This window comes from Salmo trutta, chromosome 29 (assembly GCF_901001165.1).
Source record: "Salmo trutta chromosome 29, fSalTru1.1, whole genome shotgun sequence".
NCBI classification, from domain to species: Eukaryota; Metazoa; Chordata; class Actinopteri; order Salmoniformes; family Salmonidae; genus Salmo; species Salmo trutta.
The window spans coordinates 26,083,695-26,106,254 of record NC_042985.1 but is presented as its reverse complement, the minus strand read 5'-3'; the positions used below and the strand labels follow the sequence as shown (position 1 = coordinate 26,106,254).

The 22,560-nt window shown below is 42.7% G+C and overlaps 2 protein-coding genes and 1 long non-coding RNA gene across 7 annotated transcripts in view; 2 read left to right on the top strand and 1 right to left on the bottom strand.

Annotated features, from left to right (window-relative positions):
- The window catches only part of LOC115167244 (E3 ubiquitin-protein ligase Arkadia), a 44,479-nt gene extending 41,685 nt beyond the window's left edge, over positions 1–2,794 (bottom strand). For 2 of the 5 annotated variants that reach the window (XM_029721453.1, XM_029721458.1), the window contains exon 1: positions 2,337–2,771. The gene's annotated coding sequence lies outside the window, so the exon portion shown is untranslated. Of the gene's footprint in view, positions 1–2,336 lie in introns of all 5 variants that reach the window. The other 3 variants (XM_029721454.1, XM_029721456.1, XM_029721455.1) reach the window with 3 other exon arrangements.
- LOC115167245 (uncharacterized) lies at positions 1,614–4,912 on the top strand. Its single transcript, XR_003870462.1, has 3 exons — positions 1,614–1,870; positions 4,660–4,694; positions 4,831–4,912. It is a non-coding gene; the product is annotated as an uncharacterized LOC115167245 (long non-coding RNA).
- Positions 4,913–9,685: 4,773 nt separating this feature from the next.
- Positions 9,686–22,559, top strand: LOC115167242 (SAFB-like transcription modulator). Its single transcript, XM_029721450.1, has 19 exons — positions 9,686–9,872; positions 12,042–12,129; positions 12,215–12,417; positions 12,627–12,654; positions 13,817–14,312; positions 14,938–14,981; positions 15,378–15,490; positions 15,744–15,893; positions 16,239–16,354; positions 16,451–16,602; positions 16,687–16,847; positions 16,936–17,075; positions 17,171–17,351; positions 17,502–17,626; positions 18,006–18,182; positions 18,302–18,679; positions 18,784–18,925; positions 19,145–19,305; positions 22,079–22,559. Exons 1-19 carry the CDS (start codon positions 9,738–9,740, stop codon positions 22,179–22,181), a joined length of 3,093 nt encoding a protein of 1,030 aa, XP_029577310.1. The 5' UTR covers positions 9,686–9,737; the 3' UTR covers positions 22,182–22,559.
- Position 22,560: the final 1 nt, after the last annotated feature.

Below are 22,560 nucleotides of genomic sequence, written 5' to 3'. Positions count from 1 at the left end.
GCAGTGGCACAGTTATAGAATGATAATAGTGGGGCCCATTTCAGCATTTCCCCTCAGCACATCAGCATGGTTTATTTTTTTGGCAGTTTCAGTTTGACTTGATAAAAACAGTGATATGAATGTTCATCAGAAGTAATCACGTCTGTTCTGCCCACATAATTGTAGTAGTATTGAAATAGGCCTACATCATGGCACTATTATCGCAAGCCTGTATTTGAGATGTCCAAGCCTTTTCTTATAATAGTTCACCTAATTTCAGTTTGTGACAAAACAAGCGAGTGTAGAGAATCATTGTACTGCTTGAAGCTGGTGTACAAAACCGAAAGTAAAAGACGCAAAAACTAACTTTAAGAACGTAAGCATAGAAATAGAACACAGAACAGAGCTACCGCTTCCAAAGCCCCGTTTCCACTGGCACTTGAAATTTGGGCCAGATTCGACCTGGGTCGAGGGAAACCCGGGCCAGCGCAGCCTAGTTTCACAACTGGCGCCAGCTCGATTCGAATTCGGGTTGGTGACGCCATTACTATGCAACCACCAAGCGGATCACTGCTGGTTGCTGATACGTTTATCTAGCTTTTCTGGGCTTGTTGCTGTTAGCTAGCACATGGACAAGCAGTACTGCAGTTGCTAGACATAACACAAATTACCACAATAGCTGGGTCCTTTATTCATTATTACACTACACAAACTTTAATGAGAACTGTCAGCCCTCAAATGCTAGCTACCTAACCTTAGCTAGCAAATCAGAGTTGACATTTTTGCTAGCCAGGTCGTGTTGAAAGCTAGCTAATAGCCAATACCATGGTAAGCAAGGTAGGAATTATTAGTTATGCTAACAACGACGCTAACGTTTAGTTAGCCAACGTCAGCAAGCTAAATACGTGGTTGGCTGGCACTGGCAGGAGTATAGGGTAACGTTTGTTATAGCATGGTGAGGGTGAATTCAATTATTCAACATCTTGTTCGCAAGCAACATCAGCGAAGCAAGCTACAGTCACATATTGGCTACCTAACAACATGACATAATTTATCATTTCTGGGGGGAGTGGAAATGCCATTTGAGCTTGCCCACCAAGGCCAGGCCAGCCTGGGTTGACTTCAAAGTGCCAATGGAAACGGGGATTAAGTGTTTCTTTCAATGAGAAAGACAGATCTGTAACTCATATTTCTATGTGAAATTGTTCGGGTCGCCCAAAAAGTTACATATTGCGGCTTTAAATCAATCCAGTGATGTGTTATTGTTCTCCAAATTGTCACTATGAGATGGGTTGTCTTCTATCATAGATAAAGAGTGGCATCAACATCGTGAACACAAACCAAAACATGTAATGAGGGAAGAATTATTGGTGCTTCTTATACTGGAACAGTGCGAAGAATTTAGGACAGGATAATTAACGATTGACTGGTCCCAAGTGTACACATCAAGTTTCCTAACAATGAGTCATTCGGTTGACAATGTTCTCCTTCATGCATTTTTTTTTATTAACCATTGCCAGTATTTGCCTAATGTTTTCTGGCTTGTACTAGGCCTCAATCTGAGATATTTCCTCACTTGGTCTATGGCTCTTTAGGTACCTAACCATACTAATTGTACAAGCCTGTCTATGTATTTAATCTTTATACATAATGCATCAAGATTACAACCAAAGCCACACCATAATTCAAATGACTGCTGCAAGTGTCTTCAGCATTTTGTTTTCTTCTCTAGCAATATTAAGTCAACAAACCTAACACGCTACCAGGCTGATTTGACAGCGCAGTTTCATCATGATGATGATTAACATTCATCATCATCATCATCCTCCTCTCTGATGTGTCTGTCACAGATACAAAACATTTTGATGTTGCCCAACGTTATCCAGCACTAGTAAGCGAACGTTTAATTAAGTCAGTTCTACGTGTAATTGTCTTGTTTGGTTAACTTAACGTTCGCTACTTGGGTTACGTCCGAGTTCATCGTAAAATGTAATAAAGAAATGGCTATAGCTACATGGCCTTGGCTAACTAGTTTACTTAGTTAGCAAGATGGAAGAGCTGCAAAGCTTCACAATCAAATGTTGTGTTTCTAATGAACTCGCTGATAAGATCATATTAGCTAATAACCAATGTAGCTAGCTACCTAACTCATTAGCTATCCAACCCCAAAATGGCTCACAACAAGACATTTTAGCTACTACCGTACCAAGCTAACATTAACTACTGAATCTTCAGAGCAAACAATAGCTTGCTAGCTAGCTACAGTATGCTGGCTACTGTCTGGTCGTGTTAGCCAGCTAACGTTGAGAGAAAAACAAAGACAGTTTTCTAGCTAGCTATATTGACTCAACACATACCTGTACTCTCTTGAAAGTGGGCTTCTGTGTTATTTCGTGGCTTCCTTTGAATTACATATGCCCTGGATGAACTTAAATAAGGGACACAAGTAAATCGCGATCGAACGACAGTCACCGGGTAGTGAAACTGACAACAGGAACAAAATCGAAGTGGGCCCGTGGCAATACCAACGTCGTTACAAATCAGCGCCTGGCTAAAGACTCGAGAGAAAAATACTTGCTATTTTTCCTGGCTTTATGTGGCATATTAACACGCTACGCAATACATACAGTTTTTTCTACGATAAAAAACATATTCCATTCTATTTGCCATCAGGGCCCTCGATGAAGTCCCCATTCCTGCCTCTTCGAGGCGACCACTGTTATTTACCCAGGTCGACTCGTCCGTTTACTCTCGCTGGCACCTAGGTTGGGTTGCTGGACTTGTGTGAAGCTAGCCACAATAAGGATTAGCCACAAAGGTGCCTGGAATTTGCGATTCGCCTTCAAAATAAATGTCCCCCATTGAAACATGCAAATGGTTACAAATAGTGGAGTAATACCATATTTGGAATATATCCTGCTAAACAAGGTTGGAATGTTGTTAATTAAATCCAACAAAAGACAATAACTAGTTAATTTGACCAAAACAAATTGAAGTCGCACTGTGAATGTATTAGATTTCAGAACTGCGTTGGTGACATTCGTATATGCCCTGTACAGCCTTATCTATTGATGTTGGGTCCATGAAATGGGGTATCAGCCTACTCGTGACACCAACAGAACACAACTGTGAAGAGTCTACACAAATATTAGCGTTTTAGCACTTATTGCGGGACTTTGACACCGGTGTGAACTGACTCACATTAGCTCACCAGTCAACCTACTATGTGTATTGACATTCATATTGCAATGTACAGCCTTATCCATGGATCTTGGGTCCATTAAATTTTACGTCGCAAATATTTGTGTAAACTCTTCAGCGTTGTGTTCTGTGGGTGTCAGTGAGTAGGCTGATACCAAGAGCCATAGGTAAGGCTATAAATCAAATCAAACTTTGTCACACGCGCCGAATATTTTGTTCCTTTTTTTATTTAACAAGGCAAGTCAGTTAAGAACAAATTCTTATGTACAATGACGGCCTACCGGGGAACAGGGGGTTAACTGCCTTGTTCAGAGGCAGAACGACAGAATTTTTTAAGTGTAGACTTTACCGTGAAATGCTTACTTACAAGCCCTTAACCAACAGTGCAGCTCAAGAAGAGTTAAGAAAATATTTACCAAATAAACGAAAGTAAAAAATAATAAAAAGTAACACAATAACATAACAATAACGAGGCTATATACAGGGGGTACCGAGTCAGTGTGCAGGGGTACAGGTTAGAGATAATTTGTACATGTAGGTAGAGGTGAAGTGACTATACATAGATAATAAACAGAGTAACAGCAGTGTACAAAACAAAAGTCCTGTAGCCATTTGTTTAGCTGTTCAGCAGTCTTATGGCTTGGGGGTAGAAGCTGTTAAGGAGCCTTTTGGTCCTAGACTTGTCACTCTGGTACCGCTTGCCTGTGCGGTAGCAGAGAAAACTGTCTATGACTTGGGTGACTGGAGTCTCTGACAATTTTATGGGCTTTCCTCTGACACCACCTATTATATAGGTCCTGGATTGCAGGAAGCTTGGCCCCAGTGATGTACTGGGCCGTATGCACTACCCTCTGTCGCGCTTTAAGGTCAGATGCCGAGCAGTTGCCATACCAGGCGGTGATACAACCGGTCAGGATGCTCTTGATGGTGCAGCTGTAGAATTTTTTGAAGAACTAGGGACCCATGCCAAATCTTCTCAGTCTCCAGGGGGAAAAGGTTTTGTTGTGCCCTCTTCACGACTGTCTTGGTGTGTTTGGACCATGATAGATCGTTGGTGATGTGGACACCAAGGAACTTGAAACTCTCGACCCGCTCCAGTACAGCCCCGTTGATGTTAATGGGGGCCTGTTCAGCCCACCTTTTCCTGTAGTCCATGATCAGCTCTTTTGTCTTGCTCACACTGTACATTGCAATATGAATGTCAATACGCACAATAGGCTGGATAGTGAGGTGATATCCCACAGTTAAAGTCCCACAAGAAGAACAACAATGCTAATATTTGTGTAAACTCTTCAGAGGTGTGTTCTGTGGGTGTCACGACTAGGCTGATACCACAGTTCATGGACCCAAGATCAATAGGCAAGGCTGTACAGTGCATATAAGTATGCCCCCAACGCAATTCTGAAGTCTAATACATCCACAGTGCGATTTCAACATTATATTTTTTGTGTCAAATTAACTACTTATTGTGTTTTGTAGGTTGATACCCCATTTCATGGACCCAAGATCTATAGGTAAGGGTGTACAGTGCAATATGAATGCCAATACACATAGTAGGTTGACTGGTGAGCTAATGTGGCTCAGTTCATACTGGTGTCAAAGTCCCGCAATAAGTGCTATGATGCTAATATTTGTGTACACTCTTTACAGTGGTGTTCTGTTGGTGTCACCGAGTAGGCTGATACCTATGGATCTTGGGTCCATGAAATGGGGTAAGGCTGTAGGCTACATTGCAATATGAATGACCAATACGCACAATAGACTGACTGGGGGGGTGATTTCCCACAGTCAAAGTCTTGCAATAAAAGCTACGATGCTAATATTTGTGTGAACTTTTCACAGTTGTGTTCTGTGGGTGTCACTGAGTAGGCTGATACCCCATTGCCTGGACCCAAGATGATGATCCATAGGTAAGGGAATACATAGCAATATGAATGTCAATACAGAGTAAGTTGACTGATGATCAAAATCCCGGTATATACCGATATTGGCGATAGTTCACGATAGCTACGTCAATATTGCGAGCCGTATGGAGTAATGGCGGCTGGTAGAGATTTCTGAGTCACCGCGACATGGAGGCAAATTTAAGATAGAAGAACCATTTAAACAGTTTGCTATTACAGCGGAAAAAGCGTGGAGGTGTGGGAATGGACAGCGAAGAAAAAAAGCAGTTGAGTGTAGAGGGAAGCTGTGTGGTGAGGAAGATTGGCGTCAAGTACAAAAATAAAAACGCAACCGGTAGCAAAACATTTTTACTTGACGAGAGTGAGGATGAATTACCTGCGTCTCAATGATTGAGTCTCTGACGTGATCGTCCTGTCCGGGTTGGCGCCCCCCTCGGGTTCGTGCCATGGAGGAGATCTTTGTGGGCTATACTCAGCTTTGTCTCAGGGTACTAAGTTGGTGGTTGAAGATATCCCTCTAGTGGTGTGAGGGCTGTGCTTTGGCAAAGATCCTGCTGGTTGGCCCTGTCCGGGGGTATAGTCGGACGGGGCCACAGTGTCTCCCGACCCCTCCTGTCTCAGCCTCCAGTAATTATGCTGAAATAGTTTGTGTCGGGGATAGGGTCAGTCTGTTATATCTGGAGTATTTCTCCTGTCTTATCCGGTGTCCTGTGTGAATTTAAGTATGCTCCCTCTAATTCTCTTTCTCTCTTCTCTCGGAGGACCTGAGCCCTAGGACCATGCCTCAGGACTACCTGGCCTGATGACTCCTTGCTGTCCCCAGTCCACCTGGTCATGCTGCTGCTCCAGTTTCAACTGTTCTACCTGCGGCTATGGAACCCTAACCTGTTCGCCGGATGTGCTACCTTGTCCCGGACCTGCTGTTTTCGACTCTCTCTCTCTACCGCACCTGCTGTCTCTAACACTGAATGATCGACTATGAAAAGCCAACTGACATTTACTCCTGAGGTGCTAACCTGTTGCACCATATACAACCACTATGATTAGTATTATTTGACCCTGCTGGTCATCAATGAACATTTGAAGATCTTGGCCATGTACTGTTATAATCTCCACCCGGCACAACCAGAAGAGGACTGGCCACCCCTCAGAGCTTGGTTCCTCTCTACGTTTCTTCCTAGGTTCCTGCCTTTCTAGGGAGTTTTTCCTAGCCACCGTACTTCTACATCTGCATTGCTTGCTGTTTGGGGTTTTAGGCTGGGTTTCTGTATAGCACTTTGTGACATCGGCTGATGTAAAAAGGGCTTTATAAATACATTTGATTGATTGATAGATGATGACAAGGATGATTCAGGCCCAGTGGGAGTGAGATTGTTGTAGAGAATGGATACTTGTCTTCTGGCTGAACCATATGTGGTGTCAGGATGGGTGGAAAGGAAGTTGGAGACTGTTGAATCAGTTTAAGTAACTCAAAATGGACTGGTGATGATTTTCTGTGTGTCTTCCATCCAGAAGGTGTGGGCCATCTGCACCACTTCCCTCAGGACAAGACCTGTGACATGCTTTGCTCTCTGGAGCAGGGTACCGTGGAAAGAAGTGCTAACTCCTATGGGTCCAGGGCGAGGGATCTTAAGAGGCTCCCTGTGAGTAGGCCGACCCCAATAGAGAGTGATGGGCCCATCCCCACTCTTACACCCACCCAAGCCCCATCCTGCCACCTAAGAGGCATGTATCAGATGCTCTGCTCACAATTATTGGTCCAAGCCTAAACCACACAAATAACAACACCGATACTATGGACCACAAAGCTTTTACTATCTCATCCTGGAATATACAAGGTCTGAGGTAATCTGCTTTTGGCCTAAAGAGCAGGAACCCAGACTTCACCAAATAAATCAGAATTACAGACAGTGTCATCCTGCAAGAAACATGGTATAGTGGAAATGGACCCACTGGTTGCCCTCTAGATTACAGGGAGCTGGTGTCCCATCCACCAAATTACCAGCTGTTACACAGAGATCAGACGTAACCCACTCTATTAAATTAATCAAAACAGGAACATTTTACATTTGGCCAGAAATTCTAAAGGAAATTATCTCAACAGAGTAAAATGTCCTCCTGTGTGCTACCTATATCCATGAAGACAGCTTCTCCATCCTAGAGGGAGAGGTCAATAATTTCCAGGCCTTGGACACATGCTAGTCTGTGGTAACCTAAATGGCTGAACTGGACAAGAACCTGACATTCTCAGCACACAGGGGGACAAACAGCTACCTGGAGGTGACAGTATTCCCTCCCAAATATGCCCCCCTAGACACAACTACGACAAAACATAAAACAAAAATGGGTCACAAGTCTTGCAGCTCTGTTGCACACTGGGTCTGTACATAGTCAATGTTAGGCGTCAAGGGGACTCCTACAGTAGGTACACCTACAGCTCATCCCTTGGCTGTAGTACTTTAGATTACTTTATCACAAACCTCAACCTAGAGTCTCAGTTAGACCAATGAGCGTTCACAGTCAGACCAATGACACCCCTATCAGATCAAATCAACATCACAGCCTACTTGAACAGAACAATGCTCTATCATGAGGTGTCAAAGCCAACCAAACTGCATACTGTTAAGAAGATGGAATGAAAGTATAGATGGAAGGAAAGTAGTGTAGAAACCTACCAAAAAACTATTGGGCAACAACAAATCCAATCCCATTAAGGCAACTTCCCGGACAAAACATTTCACTGCAATAGTGAAGCTATAAACTTGACAGTAGAAAGCCTAAACTGTATATTTTACCTTTAAGCTTCTCTATCAAGTCTAAAAGTGTCAAGCAGACAACCTAAGAAAATTAACAACAATGACAAATGGTTTGATGAAGAATGCAAAACCCTAAGAAGCACATTGAGAAACATATCCAACCAAAAGCACAGAGACCCAGAAAACCACAGCAGAATTAGGACGTTACCCGCTAGTTGTCAAAATCCAGAAAAGAGCTGTTAAATTCTACAACCACCTAAAAGGAAGCAATGCCCACACATTCCACCACAAAGCCCTCACCTAAGGAGAGATTAACCTAGAGAAGAGTCCCCTCAGCCAGCTGTTTCTGTTCACAAACACAAACACAAACAGACTCCACAGAGCCCCTGGACAGCAACACAATTACACCCAATCAAAAAAGATAACTATTTGACACACTGGAAAGAATCAACTAAAAAACTGAGCAAATTGGAATGCCCTAAACAGAAAATACCTGACAAATGTGATTGAGAAAATTAAGAAAATCCTTGACTACGTGAAGACTCTGTGATCATAGCCTTGCTATCGAGAGAGGCCACCATATGCAGACCTGGCTCTCAAGCACAGGACCTTGGTTGCACCTTAATTGGGGAAACTGAGTGGCACATCCTAACCTCCTGCCAAACGTATGACCACATTAGATATGCATATTTCCCACAGATCACACAGATCCACAAAGAATTCAAAAACAAACCTAACTCCCATATCTGTTTGGTGAAATACTGCAGTGTGCAATCATAGCAGCAAGATTTGTGGCCTGTTGCCATGAGAAAAGGGTAACCATATGGAGCACAAATAATGATTTAAATACCACCAATATTTATCTGTTTATCTTTACCTACTATTCGTACTATAACTATTTGCACATTGCTAAAACACTACATAGCTGATAATATATAGTAACACTTGAAATCACAGGAGGTTGGTGGCACCTTAATTGGGGAGGATGGGCTCGTGGTAATGACTGGAGCGGAATAAGTGGAACGCTATCAAATACATCAAACACATGGTTTAATGCCATTCCATTTGCTCTGTTCCAGCCATTATTATGAGCCGTCCTCCCCTCAGCAGCCTCCACTGTGAAATGTCTTTATCTTTTTAAAACCTTTTTGAATGCAATATTTACTGTTAAATTTGAATCTTTTTGTTGTTGTTGTTTTGTGTCTCCTCACTTTTGTTTATTTTACTTACTTTGGCAATGGAAATGCGTGTTTCCCATGCCAATAAAGCCCCTTTGAATTGAATTGATAGGAATAACATGGGTTTCAGTAAGGTTGGGATCTTAGCATTCATAGCCATGGTTATCAACTGTATCGCAGAAATGGAACGTAAATCACAGAAAATATATGTTGGGGTGGCAACTGCAGAGAAGTACTTGGGTGTACAATATTTTGTTGCAGAGGACAAGGTGTGTTGAATGATAGGGTCCAGTCCTCCCAGGCTGCCAGTGTAGGATCAGATAGGGCCAAGTAGTGGAATAGGGGTGAGGTTTTAATGGGTGTAGGGTTAGTTGGTATAGGGATTTTTCTTCCCCTTTGTGTCACAAAGTGTAATGAATTTGCACTCCAGAACAGTAGGTGGAAACAAAGGGCTATATAAGAGAAATAGATTAATAAGGTGGCGGCATGCACTTTAAACATTTGTTTGCGGACCGCCATGATATCATAGAAGAAGATAGATTAATGAGGCCGTGACTAGCCTCCCACTCCAGTACAGTAGGTGGCAGTGTATGCATATTTCAGTTGGATGCGATCCGCCAATACACATTTTGAGAATAATAACTTTGGGGCCATTGCGTGAGCATGCGTGCTTCCCTTCTGCACACACAAGTTTACAACAACACATCCAGCAAGGTAAAATGGCGTCGGGTGCCATTTCAACGGAGTCAAAGAAAATAACAGATTTACGAGTTATAGATCTCAAATCTGAACTCAAGCGAAGGAATTTAGATGTCACAGGTGTGAAGAATGTTCTAATTGCCAGGCTGAAACAGGTAACGAGCTCAATTAACGCAAAGCTAACGACCACTAGGCTAGCTAATGTTAGCTACCAAACAGTTGTACGAATTTGATTGATTTTGGCCGTCCTCAACTGCTGCCAACTAGATAACTTAGCTATCCAACTTGTTATGGGATGAATGTGTATCTATGTACAGCTTGCTATTTTCATAGTTGCCAACTAAGATGTTTAGTCTGCTAGCTAACGTTACCGTTGGGTTTTGTCTTGTTTTCCTACTGCGTGCACGCGGCCTGGCTTTGCAGCGTCAGGTTGACAAGGTAGCCCACGGTCCTGCATCGATGCAGTCGGTGTGGGGGCGTTGCTAACTAATGTTAGCTGGCCATGACATCTATCGCATCTATGTCTCCCTTAGAAAACTAGGTTGCTTTAGGCCCACAGCACATCCACACACATTTCGCAAAATACCTTGATCAGAGTTAACGTTTATAATTCAAATGAAAAATCTAATTTTATTTTTCACTGGCGCCGGATAAAACGGGTGTTTACCTTACTGTGAAATGCTTACTTACAGTACCTTAACCAACAAAGAAGTTTTAAGAACAAGAGTTAAGATAATATTTACTAAATAAACTAAAGTACATTTTTATACATATAATTAACTATAATCTGACTTGACAGGAGACGTTGATATGGTGAAGCTAATTTAAACCCAGGAAGCAGCCATTCACCCGTTTCTCAAATTGAATCCTGTCAAAATACGTTAGTTACTCACCAAATAAGCCGGTATATAGGTTTCCACTAGATAGCACAGCCACAAAGCCAAAATAGTTTATATCATAAATTATATGATCGTGCTGTTTGTATTGAATGTCACTGTCTGTCAACTTGATTACTCAATTTTCTCTGATCCTGTGCACCTATGTTGTAAACTTTCATTCATAGGCTAGGTTGTAGCAACCTCATGATGGATATAGGGAATATTCAGGTATTATGTAGTAGCCTAAACCTATCGATGTTACATTGAGCTGGGTGAATAGAATATGAATGACAGTCATAAAATATGCTGTAATAGAAATAAGGCCATACTCATAATTTGTTGTTGTTGCCCTCCATCACCTTAAATACACCGACCATCACTGATTTAAGTTTAGGCGTAAGGTTAGCAGTTTGATTTGGGTTAGCTGCTAGGTTTAAAATCAGATTTTAAGATGTTAAATTGTAGAAATAGGTGGGGTTTATGACTTTGTGCCTGTGGTAACTAGTGACAACCCGGTATGTAGGCCTAAACAATGCCTCTTCGGCAGCTCCAATGTATTGAGCTGTTGTAGACTTCTGACCTGTTCATGGCAGTAAGGTTAGTGCTATCAGCGATCATTGTGACGTGAGTGATTTACATTGGAGGTGCAGAATAGGCATTTTTTCAGTTGCTTGTACATTTTTATTTAGACCTTTTTTGGACGTACATCCTGGCCATGCCAGCAGTAAATGACAATAGTTGCTATTCAAAACTCCATATTTGGTGAGTAACGAACGTATTTTAACTCGATGAGTCCCACCATAACGCCGCTGTGCGTTTTGGACTTCTAACCGCTTTTAAACGTAGTGTGTTTGAACTACATACTTCTGTGTGATTAAGGGGGGCTGAGCTAAAGCGGTGTTTGAGGCAAGGGCGGACCCCGAAGGGGCCCAGGACTGGGTCTTTTTACTAAAATGTCTGTGGAGCCCGAATGGTTTGAGCTACAAACTATTATCTATAAAAAGGTGAGACTCCATGTTTTGCTCTATGACGCTCACAAGCTACATAAGAGTCGTTAGAAGGGTAAGGGTTACTTCTGTCTAGAAGAGCGTAGTGACATGGTTTCTATAATACTGTAATAAGCTCACATAGTTGTTGTCACTGACTAGTTGGATATTCATATCACAGTGAGCAAACAATGTCTGTACTTACAGCATTCATATAAATTCATTTTCATCAGGTTTATGCTTTGGCGGACCAATTTTTTCTCTCTCGAGATTTGTCAATAAAACTCACGAATGCAACTGTTTTATGTCAAATTGTTTTGTGTTCTACTTGTTGTCCTGAAAAGAAAATGGTTAAACACTTCATTGTGAGGCTAAATATAAGGGCGGGACATGCAGCTAAATTAATGTCAGATAAATGACTAGTAATTACAATAGTGTTATTTTTTTGATACTTTCTCAGGCCATTGAGGAGGAAGGTGGAGATCCAGAGACCATTGAAATTCCACTCCCAGCAGACACGCCTAATAGAAAAAATGCAAAAGCTAAAGGTAATTTGACATTCCTAGTATTTAAGTTACTGTTCAATATTTCTTATCATCCAATTTGGATGATATGACTCCATTACTTCTTTAGGAAAGAAAGTGGACTCTGACACTGACAATCCAATGGAAGATGAATCCTTCTCCAAGGAAGATGAATCCTTCTCCAAGGAAGATGAATCCTTCTCCAAGGAAGATGAATCCTTCTCCAAGGAAGATGAATCCTTCTCCAAGGAAGATGAATCTGCTACCAAGGAAGAGGAATCTGCTACCAAGGAAAACAAATATTTTTCCAAGGTGAGTGTCACATGAATATGTTTACGCTTGTAGTATGTTTGTGTTTAGCCCACTCTCACGGTAGACTAGAGATCATTAGGTTACCATACCCAGATCAGATATTGTTTTTAAAATGAAATGCTGGTATTCAGATCGGTTAACCCAGTTTAAGTAAGGCATTAGACTGAAACTATCTTTGTGTATTTACCTTTCACGTTGGTCTCTTTCAGGAGGGAGACGAGGATGACGTTGAAGAAGGTATGTTTGTGCTCACACCCTATTGAATTGATTACTTTTTTGGGGGGAGATTTGCAGGTAGCCCCCTTTGCGTGAAGGTAAGAATCTGCTATGCCCCCTCTCTCCTTTATGCCTTCCATTTCTTTTGTCTGCTGGCTGGATACTCAGCCAGCCATTTATCCAGGACTCATTGTTCATGAATACAACATAGAAGGGACATCTTGTTTGTGGAGGACTTGCTTCTTTTTGTCACAGTACTTTTTTTGAGGGTGGGATGTTACTCTTCCAGGCCTCAGATGCAAGAGGGCTCCATCAACCATACAGACTGCATTGTACATTCCCTCAAGATACAAAGCTCAGGAATCAACAGGCTTCTTTAAGGTGAGGGAAAGGTTTGCACTGAAGAAGGCAAGCTGAGTTCGAGGGAGTTCCAGTGTGCTGACGATACCATGGGGGACTCCTGCCCATCGGGGCCCATCCTCCTGTAGCACCCCAACTGCAGTACAGATGTCTCAGACGGAGAGAAGAAATCATCGCTGAGAATGCTCAAAGACCAACCAGGACATGATGTACAGACTAGCGGACACATTTGCTAAGGACTTGAGCCAGTCACTACAGTCACAAGGACGATTAAAGATGACATCAATTTTTTTTGCCAACCATCCCAAGTCACTTAAGACAGACTTTTATGAGGGAAAGAAGACATGGGAGATGACCATAAAGACTATGATGGGAGAGCCCTGGGCAGTAGAACAGCCATAAAATGAGACTGAATTTGACCTCTATGGCTTTGGGCACAGATTATACTTTTTTTGGTTACGGAAGAAGTTGGACAGATGGTATTTTCCTTTCATTTGAACAAATGCCCTCTCTTCAAACTGAAGAACGGGAATGGAGCTCCTAATGACAGGAGCATTGAAGAGTAACTTCACTGTACAGTACACATAACTGTAAGGATGGCAAAAGAAGTATTGGTGGTGAAAATGACATGAAGATTATTGATCCGCACCACCATTTTTCAATGAGGAATGTATGTTTTGTGTGTTCCTGTGGTCTTCTACCCTTCGATGACCACTAATACTAAACTTGCTTTCTATTCTACTTCCTAGGTCAAGTAACAGACATGTCAATGTTAAACATTGTGTTTTTTTTTGCCATGTTTTATCCTTATTAAATCCCTCAGATGTAACTGATACAGATGATGGTACTCGTGAAAATTCTAAACCTCCACCCAGTGAGGACGGCCTCCCAGAAACCGAGGTTGAGGCAGAAGCCGAGGCGGAGGCCGAACAAGTGGAGGAGATCGAAACTGAAGTTGCCGTCTCCGCTAAAGAAGACGAGGACGATAACATATCCGTCACACTCCAGAATGAAGATGCCATCACGCTGGATGTTGATGGTGATGACCTCCTGGAAACAGGTAAACATGTGAAACTTCCAGATTCAGAGGTAGACAAGGGCTGTGACGAGCCAGAGGCCTCTGCTGAGACGAGCCCCAAGGATGCCATGAAGATGGAAGTGGAAGGCCATAAAGATGGTAAGAAGGATGACGGGACCAAGGTTGACTCCTCTAAGAAGGAAAGCAGAGAGGCCTCGAAGAAAGCTGAAATGGGAGACAAAGACAAGGATTCTGGGAAGAAAGGCCCCTCGTCTACTGGGGCATCAGGTCAAGGAAAGAGGTTTGTCTTTCTAGCTATGTCAGTTCTTTAAGATACTACTACCAAGTTCCAGCTCACTGTGAACGCAGCATTGTGGGTAGCCTCAAGATTTTTTTTACTTTTTTTCCTAATGAGAAATGTTCATTGATGTACCTAATGAGCCTCCCATTTGTTACTTTCATTTGGTTGTTTTTCTGAAGTTGGGTAATTTGTGTCATTAACCAGGAGCTGAAAACAGATGTTACTTTCACCTTTCCAGCACGTTTGCCTTTTCCAGTTCCCACGTAGGGCTTTTTAAAGGGCAGTAGTCCCTGTGATGTCAGTTTGTCAGAAACATATGAAATGATTCGCTGTGAAGTCGAACGCAATACTGAAGATTTCATTGGTCCAGGGAGTAAATTGGCTGAGAACATGACCCATATCACCCGTGGAAAAGCAATGAAAAAGGCCATTATGGGAGTTTTGTCCAAATGCAAGCCTTGCCCGTGGGGATAAAAAAAAAAAATACAGCAAAAAAAGTTTTTTTTTTTTTTTTTTTTAACAAAAAAAGTTGTTTTTCCTGGTGTACGTCATATTCCGCAGGGGCTTTCATATACTGGCACTCATCTCTTGTTTCTTTTTATTTGTTGTGAAATCTGCTTTGTAGTTCTTCAAAGGACAGAGATGGAAAGGCCACAAAAGATGACAAAGGTAAGCATTTTACAGATACATTTCTCAAGACGTCACTACTAGTGATCAGACGATGATCAGGCATAGGCCTTTATGTAGTGCATGTAATCAATGTGCGTATTGACTCGACAGCCAAAATGGCATTTTCTCAAGCGTCAGAACAAACAGAATTGATCTGGGAATTTTAGTACCACTGGTGTAATCTGCGTATTACCGAGTTTTCACATATCTAAAAAGTACATTTCTTTGGCATTTTAAAGGTGTCTGAAGTGATTTAATTTAGTCAAAAGCACCTGCATTTTAACATTTAATGCTTACCGGTATGTAACATTAGGCTGTTGTAGATTAGTTTGTACAATGTGTAGACATATAAAAGCCTCTACAGTGCATGTATGTTTTGAAACAACCCTATTTCAGGAAGTATCAGCAGTAGTAGTGCAAGCAGCTCCACTCGAAACATATGGGTGAGTGGCCTGTCCTCCAACACCAAAGCAGCTGATTTGAAAAACCTTTTTGGCAAATATGGGAAGGTAAGCCTAGAGCTTAAAACATCCATAAACTGTTTCTTGTGGTGGGGTACTGGGGTTTGATGTTTCTTACTGTATGGGTGTCATGGTTTTGCTTTGACTTATTGGAAACAATTTGCTGGTTTACTAGGGGAAAGGGGGATACCTAGTCAGTTGTACAACAATGCATTCAACTGAAATGTCTTTCGCATTTAACCCAACCCTCTACAAGCAGCATGTAGTTGCACCGCCTCTAAACAAATTCCTGTTGCCACAGGTTTTTAGTGCCAAAGTGGTTACTAATGCTCGCAGTCCTGGAGCCAAATGTTATGGCTTGGTGACAATGTCTTCCAGTGCAGAGGTGGGTAGGTGCATCTCCCACCTAGACCGCACAGAACTCCACGGCCAGCAGATATCTGTTGAAAGGGTAAGCTGACAAACAGTTGCTTTGCACATTGTTCAGCTAGAATGTTGAGAGCACGATAACAATTTTCCAGTTCCGAATCTTTTCTCTGACTTCTATCTTTTGTGATGTCATAAAACCTCCAGAACTCTTGATGATTCTAAGATTCCATTTTGAGAGTTTTTTTGCAAAACAACATTTGCTGACATTCTCTTCTGAGCCATTGAGCCAACATGCGCTCTGTAATTTTCATTGTAGGGAGAAACGAGGTTCAAGGTCCTTTTGTTCTTCAATTAATTGAAATTACATTGCTTCAGAATTGTGACGGAGCCTTTAAATACTGTGACAGAGTTTTTGTTGTCTTTTTAGGTTAAAAGTGATCCCTTTAAGAAAGAACCTTCGAAGAAGGAATCCGATGACAAAACCAGCTCCAGCAAATCGAGTGACAAACGTAGTGCGTTGACAAACAAGACTAGCACTAGCAAGTAAGTGAGGAAGAAACACAAAATCTGTCTTTTTCAGAATTGGGAAATTTGAAAGAAATTTTCACTTCCGTGTGCTCTTTTTTTCCCCCCCTGAAGAACCCAGCCATCCTCCAAAAAAGAGGAGAAGAAGTCCGACAAGCCATCAGATAAAGACGGCAAGGATTCATCCAAGAAGCAGGAGTCTAAAAGCACAACATCCAGCTCAGGCCCAGATGCCTCCAAGAAAGATGATAAAAAGCATGGTGGAAGTATGTATGCTCCTTCTCAGGTTCCTTTTTATGTATTGTGTTGTAGGTTAGTAAAAATTAAAACCTCTGTCCTGTTTTGTGTAGGGACAAAGAGCCCTGGCAAGATGGTGGTGATTGATCATGCCAAAGGAGACCTGAACAAAGTGAGACCACCATTCAGGAGGGGGAGATTTGACAAGCCGGGTTTCACCACCAACAACAACATGATGCAGCGGAGACCCAGATATTTCATGCTTCCCGAAGAGGTTTGTCGCAGTTTTTTTCCTATCCGACAAAGTTTGATCATGGAACTTTCTTTCTCAATGTTCACCTTTACATGCTTGTTTTTCCTAGATGGAGATGAATAGAGTTAGAGTTTTCCCCAACAAGGGAGGCAGCAAAGACATCCTCCCCTTTGAGAAGATGAAAGAGCAGAGGTTGCGCGTGCGTATGGTCCGGCTGGAGCGGGCCCGCAGGGCTGGGGAGCTTCGCAGGTCAGCCTGAAACAAACTCCTACTGTAATTGTTGTACTCTGTAGTACTGTGAGGATGCTGGGTACTAATGTTTCTGTGACTTCCTGTCCCGTCAGGCGGCGTGAGATAGCGGAGCGGGAACGCCGTGAGCGTGAGCGTATCAGTCTGATTAGGGAGCGGGAGGAGAGGGAGAACCTGCTCCGGGAACGCCACAGGCTTGAGGTGGAGAGGCAGAAACTGGAGAGGGAGCGCATGGAGAGGGAAAGGCTGGAGAGAGAGAGGATCCGCATAGAGCAGGTGCTTGGACTCAAATCATTAAGGATGTTTAGTCAACTAGGCTGTACCTTAGTTGATTGTTGTAAAAACAACAGGAGGAAGGTGAGTTGTTTACTCAAACCATTTAGTAGATTGATAATGTAACGCTGCCGTTATCTCGCTGTGATGCAGGAGCGGCGTAAAGAGGCGGAGCGTATGGCTCGTGAGCGGGAGGAGCTGAGGAGGCAGCAGGAGCAGCTCCGCTACGAGCAGGAGAAGAGAAACAACCTGAAGAGAGGTCGCGATGTGGACCACAGGTACACAAGGCCACACTGTAGTTGGGGATGGGATGTTTGTCTGCGGTTTGCTCTGTGTAGTTGAGGCTCTGATCGTGGACAACCAGCTTCCACCATTATGTCCATGAAGTTGCAGGATAGGTTACAGATCAGCTTGTGCAGTACTGCTTTGTCGTTGTCCCTGCACACAGACTTGTCTCCCATACTATCCTGGTCTGTCTGCATCCCACGGCAGACAGGGATGCTTGGTCTCAGACATGACTAGCAGATGTCAATTTAACCATCAACTGAAAAGTGAAAGATACAATTTGGTATCATATCTGACCAAGCTCAAAAAGTGGTATTCCACACCAGTTTACTTGTCGCCCAGTTAAAGCATATTCTCCATTGAATGTTTCAGCCGGAGGGATGATCCCTACTGGAATGGCAACAAGAAGATCCAGCCAGAGTCTGAGGGCCGTGTCAACCAGGGCTCGGACTACAACCGCCAGCAGAACCGCTTTACTGAGTTCAGCCCCCGGGAGAGAGGCAGAGGCTTCCCCGAGGCTGCAGCCGTTGAGCCCAACACCATTGAGAGGTAGGCAAAGAGCAAGCTACACACAGCCCACATAGCAGTTTAGCATGTCTATCCCCCTCCAGTAACAGTCAGCTCTTGACAGAATCTGACAATCCATTTTGGGTGTGGGGGGTTTTCAGACGTAACCGCTTCAACAGTGAGCCTGAGGCCAAGAAGTCCCGTCCCGCTGCTCGCAGGGACAGCTCTGGGTTTGAACGCTACCCCAAGAACTTTGAGACTGTCCGCAGGGCCGAGCCTCCTCCAACTCCACGCGCAGACATCCGTGACACAGACCGCAGAGAGATCCGAGACAGGGATGAGCGCCGGGCCGCACCCATGCCTGAGCGTCGGGCCGCGCCCATGCCTGAGCGCCCAGCAGGGGGCAGAGCACCCATGCCTGGCATGTCTCATACCGGCCGCTCCCCCAGAGGCACCGGGCACACTGGTCATGCTACTCATACTGGGCATGCAGGATGGAAGAATGACGGCAGCATGAGTGCACCTAAGGGGGACATACGGTGAGAATGGATGGATGTCTAGTGTGCTTGTTTGATTAAAGTTGTAGACAATGGCCTTTTGTTGTTATCCATGTGGTAATAATCATGTCTCTGTGGTTGTGTAGTGGAGCTGTGCGTACCGGAGGTATGCGGCCAGAGCGTTCAGGCAGAGATGGCCAGGGGCCTGCTCTCAGAGGAGGCTCCTCAGCCAGCCGAGGAAGATCCAACTTCAGTGGCCGGGATGGAGGAAGACTCATGGCAGACCAGGTCAGCACCTCACAAATCCCCCATAACTAAATCTACACATTCAATACAGTATGGAGATAAGAAAATGTATGAAATGTATGCATTCACTACTGTAAGTCGCTCTGGATAAGAGCGTCTGCTAAATGACTAAAATGGAAAAATGTAAATGCAACACCCTCTATTTTAGTTACATTTCAGATAGGGAATTCATAACTACAATCTCCCCTGTTCTCTACCCAGCATTTCAGCTCTGGCCGCCAGGTGGTGGTGGAGCGGCATGGCCGGGACCAACCGGCCCCCAGGAAGGAGTGGCATGGTGGGGCTGGATCCCAGGGAGGGGGCTTCCCAGACAGCCGCAGGATGGGAGTCAGCCGTGGCAGCATGATGGCCCCACACTCAAGGTATTCACTGCCGTTGCATTAAGACTGTGTACTTTTCCCTGTTATGGTTAAACTCAAATATACTAATTGATAAAAAATAATATATATATATTTGTTAATGATATTATGAATAGGAGAGGTGGAGTTATGTCACATGTGCCGTTAGCGCTAACAATTCCACATAGTTGTGTTATCTAAAATTACAACCAACTGATTGGTGCATTACTGCAAAAATGGAGGAGGCAAGTGGAAGGGGGAGAAGGGGAGCTTGTTTGTCTGGCCTTTATTAAAGAGCAAAATTGGAGAAAGAGAATTGTCATGAATAGAAAAATATACCAGTTTTATTTGAGGACCAAAATGTTGACCATGGTACCATACAAGTTGAGATTTCCAGTGTGCTGATTCCATGGCACATGGTTTATAAACTGATACACAAAACAACGCTCGACTCAAAATGTATTTTTTCTATTTAAATTATTATACAATATTCTTGCCACCAAAAGAAGAATGTTATGTATATGGGGCATACAACCATGTCAGCTATGCAGATTTTGCTGCGAAGAGACAATAATTTGACCACTTATTCTGGTATTGCTCCTATGTAGCCTGTTTCTGGTCACAGGTTCAGGAGTGGTGAACAGTCATAACATTGTTCCAAAATGAGCCCTACAAATAGCACTGTTGGGCGATCAGGAAAGCCGTAGTCAATCAATCAACAACAAAATATATCTTTTTAATTCACATCTGTTGATAATATCCCATTTAGAAAGGTTTGAGAATCTGTGTAAAACATCACAGAACAGTTGAAAAGGAAATGGCACAAGGAAATCAAGAGCAGGTGGTCTATGGAGATAGGTGGGATGGACTGAGAGAAGCCCAGGGGTGGATTTAATCTGTAATAGTTGTGACTGAAATGAATATGTATCATGTGTACCTGACTTGTCTGAGCACTATGAATTAGGCTTGGGTGGTATCCATATTTCCTTACCGTCGTTGTGCCATGCCGGGATATACCGTAATACCTACACTGAACAAAAGGAGCACTATTATTAAACCCCGCTGGATCTCCTGTAATCCGAAGGTTAGCAATGCTAACAAGTAGATGTAAAATCCCATAGATAATGCTAACTAAATACTAAAGAGGACATTGTGTACAGTCTCTGACCTAAAGTATTTGCAGGACCGACAAACCAGCTCGAAGTATACAAGTAACTAAAAAATGCTCCACAGTTTGCTGCATCCACAAAGCAAATATTAGCAAGGCTCTTGATCCAGGAGGGGATTCTCTGCTGTTACAAGCAAAGCTTGATTTTGAAAGAAGCTAACCACTTAGCTAGATGGCTAAATAGCTACTAAATTAGCAAACCAAATCACAACTGTAGAGCATTTAGCACATTTTAGACAATTCATAGGTATAAGATAACTAACTCGATCACCTGGCGTGTGCTACACAAGTGAGTGACTTACAGGTAGTCTAGTGGTTAGAGTGTTGGGCTAGTAACCGGAAGGTTGCAAGATCAAATCCCTGAGCTGACAAGGTACAAATCTGTCGTTCTGCCCCTGAACAAGGGAGTTAACCCACTGTTCCTAGGCCGTCATTGAAAATAAGAATTTGTTCTTAACTGACTTGTCTAGTTAAATAAAGGTAAAAAAAACAAAACAAGGCTCTGGTCTCTTGTGTGCTTATAAACAAACACCATGTGACTGAGGACTACCAGTAAGCTTCATAATGAAAAATTGTGACAATCCTTACTGGCTGTACAAGTTGACTGCAGGTATTTACTTAAAGTAGCTACAAATATTAAAATTCAATGGCGGTATGGAAAAACCATCTAGTGGCTATTTCCATATACTCTGGTATACCGCCCAAGCAAACTATCAATCCAAGTGTAAAAAAACTCCAATGAATCCAAATGTGTGATATTATGTACCGTAATTTCCGGACTATTAAGCGCACCTGAATATAAGCCGCACCCACTGAATTTAACAAAAAATATTATTTTGAACATAAATAAGCCGCACATGTCTATAAGCCGCAGGTGCCTACCGGTACATTGAAACAAATTAACTTTACACAGGCTTTAACGAAACACGGCTTGTAACAAAAATAAATGGGCTTTAACGAAACACGGCTTGTAACAAAAATATAAATAGGCTTTAACGAAGCACGGCTTGTAACAAAAATAAATAGGCTTTAACGAAACACGGCTTGTAACAAAAATAAATAGGCTTTAATGAAACACGGCTTGTAACAAAAAATAAAAAATTTTGCAGTAAACAGTAGCCTACCAAGAAAGTCATTGGTCACTATCTTCCTCCTCCTGTGCACTGAAACCATCTCCTTCGGTGTCGGAGTTGAATAGCCTCAGAATTGCTTCATCCGATATTGGATCGTTTTCATTGTCGCTCTCGTCACTTTCATCCGGAGGCAAATCCCCCGCTGAGCCCTCTTCAATACGCAGCAGTCCAGCTTTTCGAAACCCGTTGATGATAGTGGATTTTTTTGACAATGCTCCACGCTGTCAGGACCCACAAATTTGAAAGCGGGAAGAATCCATATATTAGCCGCGTCATTGTTTAAGCCGCGAAGTTCAAAGCGTGGGAAAAAAGTTGCGGCTTATAGTCCGGAATTTACGGTGTATATATAAAAATATATATATATACATACATACATACATACATACATATGGTACTTTTTTTATATGTAAAAATGTATTCTGGTAGATGCCATATTTGAGCTTCTGTGTCTTTACTGTATGCTACTTTAGGCAGAAATGTATTTTTGTTTCTCCAGCCACTCTTCGTCTGCAATGAACAGAATCGTGCAGATCACCAACAGTTCCATGTCCAGTGTTGGCGGATTCAAGCCCTTCAAAGGAGCACCCCGACGGTTCTAACTGCCTCTCACCCAGATCAGCTTAAGCTTATTTTTCAAAAATACATTTTTTTAAGTATATCTTTTGAGTATTGTGTTTTAAGAGGCTGGTTTCTAGCCATAAGGTTGATATAGAAATGTTTTGTTCTGTATAGGTTACCTCAATGTATGGTTTCCTAACAGTTGTGCTGTGACTTAAACAACCCTGTGCACATAATGTTTAACTTTAGAATTGTACAGCTTTAGTTATTTGTAACAAGTTTGATGTTGACTGCTCTTCCCCTAACTGAAACTCCATGTACCGTATGTAAAATGTAAGCAGATCAATGTATTCTTTAACCATCATTTTTAGTTATGCCCCTGGTGCTTCTGAAGGTTATTAAATTATACATCTTGCTCAT

Coding starts and splice junctions, on each gene's coding strand:
- LOC115167242 (XM_029721450.1), top strand. CDS start 9,738: ATGGCGTCGGGTGCCATTTCAACGGAGTCAAAGAAAATAACAGATTTA. Junction 12,130..12,214: donor AAAAAATGCAAAAGCTAAAG/GTAATTTGACAT, acceptor TTACTTCTTTAG/GAAAGAAAGTGGACTCTGAC. Junction 14,982..15,377: donor GGCCACAAAAGATGACAAAG/GTAAGCATTTTA, acceptor ACCCTATTTCAG/GAAGTATCAGCAGTAGTAGT.